The sequence below is a fragment of the Oncorhynchus mykiss genome, chromosome 27 (assembly GCF_013265735.2).
Source record: "Oncorhynchus mykiss isolate Arlee chromosome 27, USDA_OmykA_1.1, whole genome shotgun sequence".
Taxonomy (NCBI): Eukaryota; Metazoa; Chordata; class Actinopteri; order Salmoniformes; family Salmonidae; genus Oncorhynchus; species Oncorhynchus mykiss.
In genome coordinates, this window is record NC_048591.1 from 13,178,830 (window position 1) to 13,194,352 (window position 15,523).

At 43.3% G+C, this 15,523-nt stretch overlaps 1 protein-coding gene across 1 annotated transcript; it reads right to left on the bottom strand.

Moving 5' to 3' along the window:
- Nucleotides 1–448: 448 nt before the first annotated feature.
- Nucleotides 449–8,010, bottom strand: LOC110507590 (eukaryotic translation initiation factor 3 subunit K). The gene is made up of 8 exons (XM_021587672.2): nt 7,820–8,010; nt 7,109–7,207; nt 4,589–4,709; nt 1,814–1,891; nt 1,289–1,355; nt 1,119–1,196; nt 856–981; nt 449–594 (listed from the first exon to the last, which is right to left on the bottom strand). Exons 1-8 carry the CDS (start codon nt 7,879–7,881, stop codon nt 563–565), a joined length of 663 nt encoding a protein of 220 aa, XP_021443347.1. The 5' UTR covers nt 7,882–8,010; the 3' UTR covers nt 449–562.
- Nucleotides 8,011–15,523: the final 7,513 nt, after the last annotated feature.

Genomic DNA, 15,523 nt, shown 5'->3' on the forward strand with positions numbered 1-15,523 from the left:
ACCTTGTGCTGGGGACATTAAAAGACCACTCCAAAATGTGCAGCTGTCACAACACAATGCCACAGATGTCTCAAGTTGAGGGTGCGTGCAATTTGCATGCTGACTCAGTAAAATCTTTGAAATGGTTGCATTTATATTTTTGTTCAGTGTAACTTTTTTCATAAATTAGACTAAGGAATGTTTTGTGTGAAGTTGTGACAAATGATAATTCGGCCTCGCATGCAAAAATGTAGATTTGTCACCACACTCAGAACAGGCGTGAAAAGGATACAGACAGTGTTAATTTACTGACATGCCAAGTCAAAGATTAAATTGCACTCTCCTTAGACACACCCACATCTTATCCCAGGTAAAAATGTTAAAAAATCCCATCCTGGAACGGACTTAAAAAGGTTAACATCACAGGGTAGTTCAATGTAGTCAGTAAAAAGATCAGCACACTTTGGGCCTGCGTATGAATGGATAATTAACATTTATTGTGAAACGCTAATTTGTGATATATGTACTTCTGTCTGGTTGAATTTTGGTGCATTCGGAGTGTTTGTGCCGATGTGTCTGGATATCACTGAGATGTGGCCATGATGCTGGATACACCTGTGGAAGAGGGACAGAAACAAAGGAAAACACAGGAGAGTAAAAGGGGGAGAGGAAGACAGAGGAGAGCAGGAGAAATCAAAAGGAAAGAATGTCAACCAAATTGTATTTCCATTAAGTCTTAGGTTACATAAAGCTACACTGACAAGGGGGAGAGGGTGGAAGGAAGTTGAACTTTGAAAATGTATGCTAAAAGTGACTACAGACAGACAACAAAGCGACGTCACTGGACACCAGCAAACAAGACAAGGAAACACTCACTCTCAAAGTCAATCTTTTCAACAATGTTCTTGGGCTTGACACTCTCCTCCTGGTTAAAGATGAAGATCTGCCCTTCCTCGTTCTCCGTCCACCCGTACTTGCTCATCCACACCTTAACCTGTGTGTCTGTATGGGGATCAGGAAGTCAACTGAGCAGGGGGAAGTGTGATACGACTTAGATAATTAACACCGTAGTCACAAAGAAAGGAAATCAATAGGACAGCACTCTCCAAAAGATATACATTTGAAATGAATGGCCTTACCAAGGGGGTCACCCAGCATCTCAGCCAGAAGTCGATGCTCAATGTTCTGGTATGTGATTCCAACCACATGGCAGATGACTGTGGAGAGAGCAGCAGTTAAACAAGCCATCACGTTAATTGCAATATTATGCAGTCGGCAACTAAACTTGATTTCCAAATATTCTACTCACACTTGCGCACGGAGTCCTCAAAGCCTGTGATGCCGTCAATGAATTCCCTGTTCTCCTCCAGACTGGACTGCGTGACAGACAAAGGAATGAGTACCATACAATCAGAACTGGAGGTCACATTTCATATAGATGTAATGAAGTCAGGATAGGGGTTGTTTATTAGCACAGCTTTCCATTTCAAGTCACAATGTACAGTCATGCTTGAACCTCAACGTTCTGATTGGAACTGCTCCATGGGGCGGCAGGGTAGCCTAGTGGTTAGAGCGTTGGACTAGTAACCGAAAGGTTGCACGTTCGAATCCCCAACCTGACAAGGTACAAATCTGTCGTTCTGCCCCTGAACAGGCAGTTAACCCACTGTTCCTAGGCCGTCATTGAAAATATGAATTTGTTCTTAACTGACTTGCCTAGTTAAAGGTAAAAGGATATGATCCCAAAAATGATCTAACAATGACTGGAAAGTTGAGTGAAATGAGCAGGGCAAAAGGCTGGTGAAACAAAAAGACAGAGACAAACTGTGTATACCCAGAAGGATTGGAAATGGCAGGTCTCCAGGAGGTTCCCCAGGTACAGGATCTGCCTAATGGGGCGCTCCTCCTGCTGCTTCACGCTAGTCAAGGAAAGCGCAAACTGGCCACATAAGACTAATGTCCACACCATTACTCCAACACAAACCCCAGAAATCAACAATCAACCAAAACAAATTATAGGCTTGGGCGGTATACAAATTGCCATACTTTCATATTGACCTTGTGCAATACCAGGCATTCTCTAATACCAGCACTGAACACAAGGGGTGCTATTTTCAAACCCCAATGAGCCTTTGTAATCAGGAGGATAGCAATGATAACAAGTACATGTAATATCCCATAGATAACACTAATGAGTGCTTTGCAAACATTTTATACTTAAAAAAATACATTACACATATATTTCACCTTTATTTAACCAGGTAGGCCAGTTGAAAACAAGTTCTCATTTACAACTGCTTTATCTTGGTCAGTGCGACAAAAAACAGAGTTACACAAACAAACATACAGTCGATAACACAATAGAAAAGAAAATTAGAAATATCTATGTACAGTGTGTGCAAATGTAAAAGAGTAGGGAGGTAGGCAATAAATAGGCCAGAGGCGAAATAATCACAATTTATCATTAATACTGGAGTGATAGATGTACTGGGGAGCAAAGGAGCAAGAGGGTAAGTAATAATATGGGGATGAGTTAGTCAGGTGTGCCATTTACAGATTGGCTGTGTACAGGTACAGTGATCGGTATACTGCTCTGACAGATGATGCTTAAAGTTAGAGGGAGATAAGACTCCAGCTTCAGAGATTTTTGCAATTCGTCCCAGTCAATGGCAGCAGAGAACTGGAAGGAAAGGCGGCCAAAGGATGTGTTGGCTTTGGGGTTGACCAGTGCAATATACCTGAGTTGAGATAAGGCGGGACTTTACCTAGCAAAGACTTATAGATGACCTGGAGCCAGTGGGTTTGGCGACAGATATGTAGTGAGGGCCAGCAGTGGTGGGTAGTATATGGGGCTATGGTGACAAAACAGATGGCACTGTGATAGACTGCATTCAATTTGCTGAGTAGAGTGTTGGAGGCTATTTTGTAAAAAGTCAAGGATCGGCAGGATAGTCAGTTTTACGAGGGTATGTTTGGCAGCATGAGTGAAGGAGGCTTCGTTGCAAAATAGGAAGCTGATTCTAGATTTAATTTTGGATTGGAGATGCTTAATGGGTGTCAGGAAGGAGAGTTTACAGTCTAACTAGACTAGGTTGAAGAGCATGCACTTAGTTTTACTAGCATTTAAAAGCAGTTGGAGGCCAAAGAAGGAGTGTTGTATGGCGCTGAAGCTTGTTTGGAGGTTTGTTAGCAGTGTCCAAAGAAGGGCCAGATGTATACAGAATGGTGTCGTTTGCATAGAGGAGGAGCAGAGAATCACCAGCAGCAAGAGCGACATCATTGATTTATACAGAGAAAAGAGTCGGCCCGAGAATTGAACCCTGTGGCACCCACATAGACTGCCAGAGGTCTGGACAACAGGCCCTCCGATTTGACACACAGAACCCTGAGAAGTAGTTGGTGAACCAGGCGAGGCAGTCATTTGAGAAACCAAGCTAGTTAGCTGGATAGCTTCTGAAGGGGGGGGTTCCGGTTCTCAAGTATAAAAATAGCAGATCCGTACCACATTGTGTGAGGCGGGTTGCAGGAGTGCATGTTCAGTCCGTAGATGGAAATTGAGATTATAAATACATACACACGGGACAAGACAATCAAGACAGACATCCCACAGCAATGCCATCTTGGAACAGTCTCTGATCTAAAGTATTTGCAAGACAGACATCCCAGCTCATAAAGTTATACAAGCAACAAAAAAAGCAACAGTTTTTTGCAAGCACAAAACAAATATTGACAGCAAGGCTCTTGATCCAGGAGGGGATTATCTGCTGTTACCAAACAAAATCCACTTAGCTAACTAGCTTTTTTCTATTATTGAATTTATTTAACCTCATTTAACTAGGCAAATCTGTTAAGAACAAATTCTTATTTACACCGGACGACGCTGGGCCAATTGTGCGCCGCACTTTTGGACTCCCAATCATGGCCGGCTGTGATACAGCCTGGAATCGAACCATGGTCTGTAGTGACACCTCTAGCACAGAGATGCAGTGCCTTAGACCGCTGCGCAACTCGGAAGCCCAAGTTAATAAACCAAATGCACAACTAGATCACTTAGCACATTTTAGACAGTTAACTTAATAGTTAAGATATCTAGCTAGCAAACATGTAGTTGTGAATTCCATACTGTAACTAGATCAGCTGTCGCGTGCTGTACAACAGCAATTGACTCACAAGGCTCCGGTCCCTCATCATTGTGTAATTGTAAAATAAACACCACGACTGGGGACTACCGGTAAGTTTCATAACTAAAACTTGACAGGTGAAATGAAGAACACAATCTTCTTTATCTCCTAACGTATTGCACAAGTTGACCGCAAGTATTTACTTAAAAAGTAGCTACAAATACTAAAATAAAACATTTAAAAAGAAATAGTTAACAGCATTGAAAAAAAACATACAGTAGGCATTTCCAAATACTCTGGGAATACAGTATACCTTAACCCATTTTCCTAGGCCGTCATTGTAAATATCAATTTGTTCTTAACTGACTTGCCTAGTTAAATAAAATACCGCCTAAGCCTAAATGATTGTCAATGTTTTTAATGACAGGGAGTACAGAAGTGGACAAATTGTACTTGTTGCAGGATTATACTGAGCACCAAAAGGATACGTGTGTCTGGTCAATCATGCACTTGCACAGAGTAAAGTCTGTGTGTGGTAAGTTGGTCAGGGCCTTGAGCAGAATCTGCGACGTCACTGTGACCTGGAAGTAGGCAGGGTTGAACTGGTACCTGCAGGAACAACATCACATCACATCACCATACATCTCCATACATATACACATACATATACATACATACATACATATATAGAGAGAGAGCCATGAGTGGTGTTCTGCTAGCCCAAGAAACATAGTTAGACTGGCTCTGGCAGCAAAAATAGCAAAATACGCCATCTACATGTGAATCAGTTCTCAATTACGATAGTGTTCTAGAAACAAAGCCCTATACCTTCATATCACATCAAAATAATTTCACAAATGCTAAAATACACACTTACTGTACACTGCTTCCCTAAGGCGTCTACAGCCTTTAGACGTAGTTTCAGGCCTTAATTTTGAAGAATGAGCGTAAACGTCCACATTGCGTAAGTGGTCAGCTGTTGGCTCTGTGTGATTTTTGCACAAAACAGAGAGGTAGCCATTTTTCCTCCCGGTCCTAGTGAAAAGCCAACTGTCCCGGTTGATATATTATCGAATAGATATTTGAAAAACACATTGAGGATTGATTATAAAAAACCTTTGCCATGTTTGTCGATATTATGGATATAATTTGGAATTTGTCTGCGTTGTCGTGACCGCCATTTCCGGTGGATTCCTAGGCATAACGTATCAAACTAACAGAGGTATTTGGATATAAAAAAATATATTTATGGAACAAAAGGAACATTTGCTGTCTAACAGAGTCTCGTGAGTGAAAACATCCGAAGCTCAAAGTTAACCGATTAATTTGATTGCTTTTCTGATTTGTGACAAAGTTACCTGCCGCTAGGTGTACATAATGTTTTTCTAGTATATCGATAAACTTAGAAACACTTGTTTTGTTTTTGCTGTAAAGCATCATTTCAAAATCTGAGACAGGGTGATTAACAAAAGGCTAAGCTGTGTTTTGCTATATTTCACTTGTGATTTCATGAATATTAATATTTTCTAGTAAGATTATTTGGCCGTTGCACTATGCTATTTAGCGTAGTTGATGACAATTATCCCGGATCCAGGATGGGTGGTTCCAAGAGGTTAAGCTACTTTATCACAGTAGCAGCCAATATTATTTTTTAGTTACAAAACATTTCTGCCGAACTTCTTCAGTTACACACAGGTGTTGGGAGCATGCTAGATAGTAGGGATGTGCATCTCTCCTTACAAGCATGATTCAATACACATCTAAATACATGTGCTCCGACACAGGAACGACACTAAGTTTGAAACGATTGTGAGATTTGATTAGTGGAACGGGAAGCGATGCACTAACAAATGTTGCATGACACATTCATTTTCCATTCTAAATGAATACTGAGCTCAGGAATTGGATCTCTGACCTGACTCCTCTGAGAGGCCCTGTGTGTTTGTGTGTTAATGATGTAGTGTGTGATCTGAGCCATAAGGCAGACCGAGCATCTACCACTGTTCCTGTAAAAATGAACCCAAAATGCACTGACTGTTTCAATATTTGGTACGGTGAACCTGGCAATCGAAAAAGCCCCAATCAGCAGTTAGATGGGTGAGCAGTTGTGTCCACTCCTTTACCCTACACAGCTCCACTGGTAAACCACCATTTTCTACAGCTTATTTGGTAACAACGACCCAGAAAATACATTAGTTGTCAAATTAAGAAAGCTTATGATTTAATATTGCGACAAGCCTTTTTACAAAAATCTGAACATCGAAGGTGACTTGGAGATGTCGTCTATGAAAATTAGCACAGTGTAAAACCAGCTCATTGTCGCGAGCAGCTGCGTCTCTCGCACTGTACACAGTTATCTGCCTTGTAAGATCAAGGTCATACACGCGTAACAGTTTGATAGGTTGAAGGAGAGGACGCATCAAATCAGTCACAACAGATTCGAGGATTTTGGGAATAAGGCTTTTTTTAAATATATTTTTTTTAAATCGGGTTTCCTGCCGATGGATGTTCCAGTTGGATCGACTTGGGCCCCCGCAGACTGATGCACTCGCATCTTAAACATTTGAACCGGCGACTTATGATTATCAGTGTACCGTTACGTCACTACTAGATAGCTAATTAGCACAGGTGGTCAACCTCCGTCTTGTGAAAACACGCAATGTTATATGGAGATATGGTTGTGTGGGAACCCTATCAAGGTGTATCAATTTAACATTTTTGTTTTTGAAAATGATTTCTTGTTGATTTGAAAGATAAGTTCCTTCTGCTTCCAAAACCGTGACGCAAGCGTCGCCTGCTCAATTTCTTATTGAGCGCAGGGGCTCTTTTTAACAAAACTCCCCTGTACAGAAGAAGCCTTTGTCCAATGACTCTTGTGTAATGGAACTGAGAGTCATGATCAAGGGCTACCTACCACCTAGCAAGAAAATGGAACTACATAAGTTAACTATTTTTTACAAGCCTAACAAACGTGACAGTAGTCACAGTCAAGAGGTAGGGTGACTCACAATTTGAGAATAGCCAAATTGGCCTCTAGGTCGTAGGCATTTTCTTTAACTTGTGTTTCCACGTAGCGTTCCAATGTTGCCAGGTTCTCTGGGTTGTATCTGAAAGAGATCATAAACAATGTAACATTAAGGGCATGTGTAAAATGTTATCTTTAGTCCGTCCCCTCGCACCTACCCGGGCTCGAACTTGGGACCCTCTGCACACAGACAAGTCACCCTCGAAGCATCGCTACCCATCGCTCCACAAAAGCCGCGGTCCTCAGAGCAAAGGGAACCACTACTTCAAGGTCTCAAAGAGTTAAACGATATTAGCGCGCACCCCCGCTAACTAGCTCGCCATTTCACATCGGTTAAACATGGATTCAAATAGCCGACACAGCTAGCTAACTACTTAAACTACAACAAGGTGTGCAAAAACTTGCAGAGATCCAATCAATCTGCCTTACAACCAACCAGCTGTCAAAGGATGTTGTTGTGCGGTTAAACGTTTGCTTAAAGTTTACCGTTTTGCTAGCTAACGTGTACAAGTAACATTAGGTAAACCAGAGGTTTGTGACACGTGCACGTCGTTAGATATGTCTAATAAATTAAACAGAACCAACTTTCTGCATAATTTCAAACAATCACATGTTACTTGCATTACGTAGCAGCAGGTAGGTAGCAGACTGAATGGCCTAGCTAAGCTAGTATTTATCAAACAAGTCTCCATACCTATCAATTCCTCGTAAGAGCTTTCCCACGTTAGCTCTCATCTGCTCGAATGATGCCGACATTTGGTCCAAACTCTTATTGCGGTCTTTTTGATTGTAAAATCTAAGACATCCGCACGTGGACCGAAAAGAGAGCGCGCGGAGGGAGAAAAGGACGGAAAGGGCTGTGGTGACGTAAACCGGAAGTTGGATTACTGACGGACCACAGGACATGTCTCTGAAACATGCATTGGAGACATACTGATCTGTTGAATTAGGCTGTTTCATTTGTGAGCATATAGACGAATGGCCAAATATATGCACTATATTATAATCGACAAACGTTTCGAATGGCGTGAATGTTGGGGCGGCAGCCTAGTGGTTAGAGTGTTGGACTAGTAACCGGAAGGTTGCGAGTTCAAACCCCCGAGCTGACAAGATACAAATCTGTCGTTCTGCCCCTGAACAGGCCGTCATTGAAAATAAGAATTTGTTCTTAACTGACTTGCCTGGTAAAGGTAAAATAAAATGTACCGAGGAGCGTAAACGTGATGGAACCACATTGGTTCAAATTACTTTGGGTCCTACACAAACAAAATGACAGATGCATGGTCATTTTACTGCCTTCTATTGTTGTGATGTGTTAGTGTTCAAATACTGGAGAGTTGAGACCAAATCACGGACGCTGGACAGAGTGGATTTCAGTTGTAACGAAAGACAGTTTTAATGAGTCAGAGATATCTTGTCCCGCAGTTTTACGTGCACGGACCTAGTTCACATAGTTCACCCCAACCCTCCGACACAGTTCACATAACTCGGCAAGGAGCCAGGTGAAAAAGAGGCCTATACAATGGTTACATACATTTTTATACATAGAATAAAGTAGGTGGAGTCTTGTCGTTTCGGTCTTCTTGACTGGTCGGAGGGTTGGAGGCGGGCCTTGCTCTAGCCAGAGCGGGCCCCATTGGTGCACAGCAAAAGTTCTTTGCTCTTGGGACCGGCCAGTTAGAGGGAGATGAGATGTGTGTTTATATAAGGAAGAGGGGGTCAGTCTTCTGGCTGGGTGTATGTGTTCTTACGACGGAATGTCTTTGTTTATATGAGCTATGTGTATGAATATTTATATAACAAATCCCCCTCTTCACGTCTATTAGACGTGAAAACTATAGCAGAAAGGTGGCGGTTGCAATCGTGGGTATACATAAGGTGGTGCTCCTAACCTTGTCTGATTTGCATGGTGGGTCTGTAGGTGTAGTGCTACGTTTGGGACGGGAGTGATTGGAGGGAGTGATATCAGGAAAGGAGTTAGGGACATGTGTAGGGGTTGGTGTATGTGATGTGGCAGGGTGAAATAGTTGTTCAATTAACCATGTGAAAGTCCTAGGGTTACTCCAAATATCAGTATGAATATCACAAATAAGGGACCAGATATCCCCAGCCTCACCCAGAGAGGGAGAAATTTCCCTCTAACTGGGCGAGGTTCCCTTCTCAGGGGAGGCGGAGTTTGATGCCGCATCACCTGAGGAAGGAGTGTCTTCATTTGGAATCGAATTTAGGCCGCTCAAATCAGCTCTGACTTCAGTCAGTGTTCTAGAAGGAATTGGGGCTGGGGTGCAATGTGTAAGGCGGTGTCAAGGTGTGCCTGATTTACCTTTGACCTGGACTGAGTGTGAAGTAACCTCCTTCACTTCGTACGGTCCAGTCCACCTGGGTTCCAGCCACTTTCTCTTGTGGACTGTAACCCTCACCCCGTCACCAACCTTTACCTTCAGTAGTGTCGTGTCCCCCGGCAGCTCCCCCTCCTGGACCTTGTGAACCTGGGTAGAGAGTGCTGCAGAGAGAACCGTCAGTTTTTTCACATAATTAGACATTACAATTTGTTGTACATCAAGGGCGGGCATATGACCTCCCTCCCTTGGTGGACCATGCATGACTCTACCAGTCATTATCCCAAAGCTATCTTAGCTTTTGGTTTGACGTTCCACCAGATTTTGGGATTGGGGCCTGTACACAGATCCAAATCTGTGGGTTATGCCAAATCTTTCTTCCACCTGTCTCAGGTGTTTGTTAAATGTGAGCCATTTGTCAAATTTGATTTGTCTTGGGATGCCATACCTGGGTATTAGTTTGGTTTGTAGCCACTTAAAGACTGACCTAGCATCCTCCCCTTTTGTTATTATTGCCTCTACCCATTTGGAGAACCTATCTACTATGACTAGGAGATAGAGTTTGCCTTTAGATAAATTTTCGGGGCCCATGTCGGTGTAGTCTATACTAATATCCTGAAAACATGCATTAGGTGTTACGTATGAGCCCATTGGTGTTTGATATGGTTTCTTTGGGTTGTGTCTGTCACAACCATTGCATTCGTCACAAAATAAATCATCGTCATAAAATAAGTCAGTCATATTTTTTATGTGAGGGTGCCACCAGATGTGCGAGGCCTTTTTGGAGGGTCTTTAGTTTGCCTTCGTGTGTGGGGCCATGTGTTTCTCATAAAAGTTCTGGGTCCATCAGTGTGGCCTGCTTCATGGGCATGGGCTGAGTCTGTATAGATATTCAGTCTTTCCTTTTCCTCTGATGAGGACCTGCGTCAATCCGATGATTTCAGCTAATTTGGCCGATGCTGGTTGAGGGATGATGGCTGATTGAAGGGTGACATCACGAGGTGAGCTGTTTTTTTTTTCAATAGCTTTTGCTACTGCAGCAACGTATCTGGAGCATGTTGACTGTCCTACCTCAATGTGGTCAAGTTTGAAGAGTAGTACATCAAGACCCTTCTCTCCCCCTCTTGTTTCTGGAATAGGACGGATGAGGTGAATCCTTCCCTTCCAGAAACATCCAAATGGAACTTGTTCTTGTAGTCAGGTGCAGTCAGAGCTGCTGCCGCTGATAGATCCGTTTTCAGGAGTGCTATGGCTGTTGATGCTTCAGCCGTCCAGGCCAGGGGTGCATGGAGGTTCCTTGATCGTAGGATGACCGGTGCTGCCACCCCCTCTGGGCCACACCCAATGGTACAACACCTGATAGGTGGGGTCAGGTGCATCATGTCTTCGTCCCAGTCTGCAGTGAAGAGGCAGTCATCAGTTTCTGTTGCATTGAGTGTGCAATGGATCTCAGCTTGGGGAGTCTTATATGGGTGCAGAGTGTAGATTTGAGCTTTCAGTTGGTTGAACTTAAACTGGATGTGAGGGGTGGCAGGCCCTGTGGGTAGGCATTTTAGCCAGTACACTTCTTGGGCTTCAGACAGTGTGGTCATCGGCAGGAGTGGCATCCTCATCATTCTTACTGGGTGATCAGGTGTTGAAGTGGGAGGGTTGGTTGTAATCTTGCTGCTCCTGCTGCATGTGGCTAGATTCTGGGTGGTTGTATGCTGGCTGTTGCTGATGCATGGGTGTGGGTCCTGGTAGCTGATGTTGCAGAGGTGGGTTTCCCCCACTTCCTCTTGCTCTCCATTGCTGTTGCTGCGGGGAGAGTGGTTTCATGCAATCTCTGGCAAAATGACCGGTAATTCCGCAGTTAAAACACTGGTAGTTTCCCCCTCTGTGTTGTCCAGTGTAGGGACCCCGTCGAGCCCATACTGGGTGTTGTTGTTGCAGGATATACTGCTGTGGGGGAGGGTATTGGGGTGGTGGGGCTGCCTGCTGTTGGATCATCTGAGAGACAGTCTGTGCCACGATTTGGGAGATGTCTGTTTTGGTTCCCGGCTCCTTCGTTTCTTCCGCCACCATCTGTTTCTTAGGTTTTTCTCCTTGTTGTGCTTCCTTCAATTGGAGTTTCAGGAGTTGTACCTGGAGGGACTGCACCTGGCTCTCAGCACCCCCTCTTTCCTTGTTGTGCTGGGTCACATGGTGGTGCACATGAGTGTTGAATTGGGTCAGAGGAAGTGCAAACAACCCTACCGTTCCTCTGAGTTTGGTTTTAACATCTCCGGGACACCCGTTGACCACCATTTCCTTCCACATGCTGAGTGTGGTATCAGTGTGATCGAATGGTTCTTCGTGGACCGATCTCCATGTGGTCTTAGCCCTGTCCAGGTATGCTGCAGGTTGCTCACCTGGGTTGATTGTAAAGGAGGATAAGGTGGCATGGTTTCTTTCTGTAGGGTATGCTCTCCGTAGAACTTCCCATAATCTGGTACGGAAGTGGTCTATGGGCAGTGTTGGGGCCCGCCATCCAAGGTCAGCTGCTGTCATGAGGGCCTCCATGGTTCCGTGGTCGGTGGCTCTTGCTAGAAGTGCTTTCATGTCTCCTAGGCAGAGTTGCAGGCCTGACGTAAGTGTCTGCAGTTGAAGTAGCCACGCTGAAGCTCCTCCATGTAGGCTAGGCATCTGTCCCATCAGTGTTGTTAAATCAGTCATTTTCCAGGGCTGGTACTCCACAGTGTGTGCATCACCTCGTGTCGGTCGCAGGGGGTACTGTCCTGCCATCTCCTGCTCTCGCTCTCTTCTATCAGCAATTCTGGAGGACCGACGGAGTGTTTCGGACCCCATTGCTTCGGTAACTTTGGTTACTGTTCCTCTCATTATGCTTTCCACACGGTAGGCTCCCTCTCTGTTGTTATCTTGGTTAGCTATTAGCTCCCTGAGTTCCTTAGCTCGAGCTATTGATGATTTCAGCAGCTCCTGCATCTTAGTCACGTTTGGAGCTCCCATCGGAGCTGGGGTGAGCACCATGTCAATTTCTTCTTCGTTTTCGATATCCATGTTCTGATGACAGTCCTCCCTATCCGTCTGATAGAAGTGGTTTGAATCTAATCTTGTTTGTAAGTGTCCTCTGGTTTCAGAGGTGAGAGAGTTCACAGAGGAGCATTGCGGCCTCCGTTCCTGGGGGAGGTCTCCTGCTCCTGGAATCCCAGTTTCGAACTGTTCACATACCATATGGCCAGCCGTTATCCCCAGGGTAATGTCCCCCTTTAACTCCCCTATTCTCAGAACTGGAGCCTGTATTGTGGGAGGTGCCCTGGGCAGGAATGGGTTGTGTGACGGGCTCCGGTGATTTTGTCCCTTTGAGTATGGCGGGGGCTGAACTGCCTCCATTGTCAATTGTGGATATAGTGAGGGAGAAACGGCCACAGGGGGAGCCGTGGGCAAGTTCTCAGGCGGAGCTTTAACATCCCCCGACGCCACAATAGCCACGCCCATCATGTCTGGTGTGTTTTTGGGCAGCACCCTCCTACTCTCCTGTATGGCCCATGTACCTATCTTGAGCTCCCCCTCTGCTCTCTCTCTCTCTCTTGTACCTACTTTTTTGAACCTGTGTATGTTGTTTCTCTCCGCCTCACTCGCTTTTGCATGCTCTACTGCGTCCTCTAATTCTGTCTGCATATCTTGGAGTTTCCCCCCTGTAGGTGGTCCTCCGCTAAAATAACCTGCTTGTGTCCATCTTATCCGTAATCCTTTCCACACTTTCTCCACTTTCCCATACTGTTTTTTACCTCCCGCTCTATCAATCATACTCTGATCTAAATAATCATTGAATTTTAGTTTGGGCGTGGTAGCTGCAGACATTTTATCTAGTTCGTCTGATAATGTGTATAATGCGTTATTTAGGTATATTCAATCCTTACTATGTGGTGTTTATTTCTATCGTTGTATGCTTAGCCTGTCCCTGGTCGAGACAAAGGGGGTTATCAATATGTGACGCCCGCCACGTGTGTATTTCACCGGTATTTTATTTGAATTTGTTCAGCGATTCGTTTAGGTATTTTCTATAAATGATTCTGCGATTTCCTTTTGGAACAATATATCAGTGAATATATGCGGTTCTCTAACAATTTTCAGAGTAATTCTAGCTCTTTAGGAAATATCGATAGAATTTCTAGACAACTAAGAGTTGTTCAGTGAATTATTTAAATACTTTCTGTAAACAATTCAGTAAATTCCTTTATGAACTTATATCAGTAAATTCGAGCGATTCTATAGCAATTGTCAGAATAATTCTATATATTTAGGAAATATGGATAGAATAGAAAAACCCCAAAATCAGTGTGTAGCTTTTAGCGTCTGTAAAACAAAGTCTGTATTAAGCTCGGCGGCTTATTTAAATACTTTCTAGAAACAATTCAGTAAGTTCCTTTATGAACTTATATCAGTAAATTCCAGCGATTCTATAGCAATTGTCAGAATAATTTAAAACTCTAGGCAATATCAACAGGAATGGAAAAAAAAACGAAAATCAGTATTTCGGCCCGGCTGCTGTCAATCAAAATTGCACGGCCATTCGATACTAAGGTGGCTTTGTCTACCAGCACGTGTGCATAATAGCCCAGTTACGTATCCCAACCTACTCCGCGACAAACGTTTCTTTCAATTTAATTTCCCCCATCTCCAAATCATGGAATGTCAACTCTGGTTCATCTTATGTTTATTGTTTGATGTGCAATAGCCACATCATTCCCGATCTCTGTCTAGTGGAAGGCCAAACTTACATATCCTGTATCTACTCGACTACACCTCTTACAAAACCTATTAAATAATACACAGCTTTTTTAATAGGGCATTTTTCATGCAGATTCATTCAATCCAACCACACCTCCACAAGACCTATTCGATGTTATATGTATCAACAGGAGATTTTACTTGCAGATCCGGTTCATCTATCATTCAACTATAACCACACCTCCACAAGACCTTATTCGATAGTACAGAACGTATCAAAATAGGAAATTTTTACTTGCAGATTCGGTTCATCTATCATTAAACTATAACCACACCTCCACAAGACCTTACTTGCAGATTCGGTTCATCTATAACCACACCTCCACAAGACCTTACTTGCAGATTCGGTTCATCTATAACCACACCTCCACAAGACCTTACTTGCAGATTCGGTTCCTCTATAACCACACCTCCACAAGACCTTACTTGCAGATTCGGTTCATCTATAATTCATTCATTCGTATGAAATTCTCATTGAATTTCCAACATCCATAATTGTGTCCATTACGTGTTAAAACACAGCCACTATTTAACGTCACCTCTATACACAACCCAATACATATATAATTAGGACAGTTTTCTATGCAGATTTCAGAACAAATAGGGTCCCTGGAGGAATTTAACACATTGGTCAATCACAATTCACACATTCCTATTAAAATAACTGAGTATAGGCCCATTAATAAGAATATGTATATATATATATTTTTTTTTTTACAAAACAAGATATCTTTAATCAATGTCTTAGGTTCTTATGTAAAAAATTTGGGCACCGATTCATACTCACGCCCAGTACTTTCTGATCAAAATTTGGTTTAGACTATAATACAATATGCAGATTTCGATATAACGGGCTCTGCTCACCTTTATATAGAGCGCTCCGATCAGATTTCCTGAGGCAAGATGAATGGCTGGGGAAGTCACTCTTCCGTCTGATTTTTTAGCCGTGATCAGTCTCGTCCTCTCACACTAACTTATAATAGATCGAATTCAAGAATAACCATCCTCTGCTACCAATTCTGTTAGTGTTCAAATACTGGAGAGTTGAGACCAAATCACGGACGCTGGACAGAGTGGATTTCAGTTGTAACGAAAGACAGTTTTAATGAGTCAGAGATATCTTGTCCCGCAGTTTTACGTGCACGGACCTAGTTCACATAACTCGGCAAGGAGCCAGGTGAAAAAGAGGCCTATACAATGGTTACATACATTTTTATACATAGAATAAAGTAGGTGGAGTCTTGTCGTTTCGGTCTTCTTGACTGGTCGGAGGGTTGGAGGCGGGC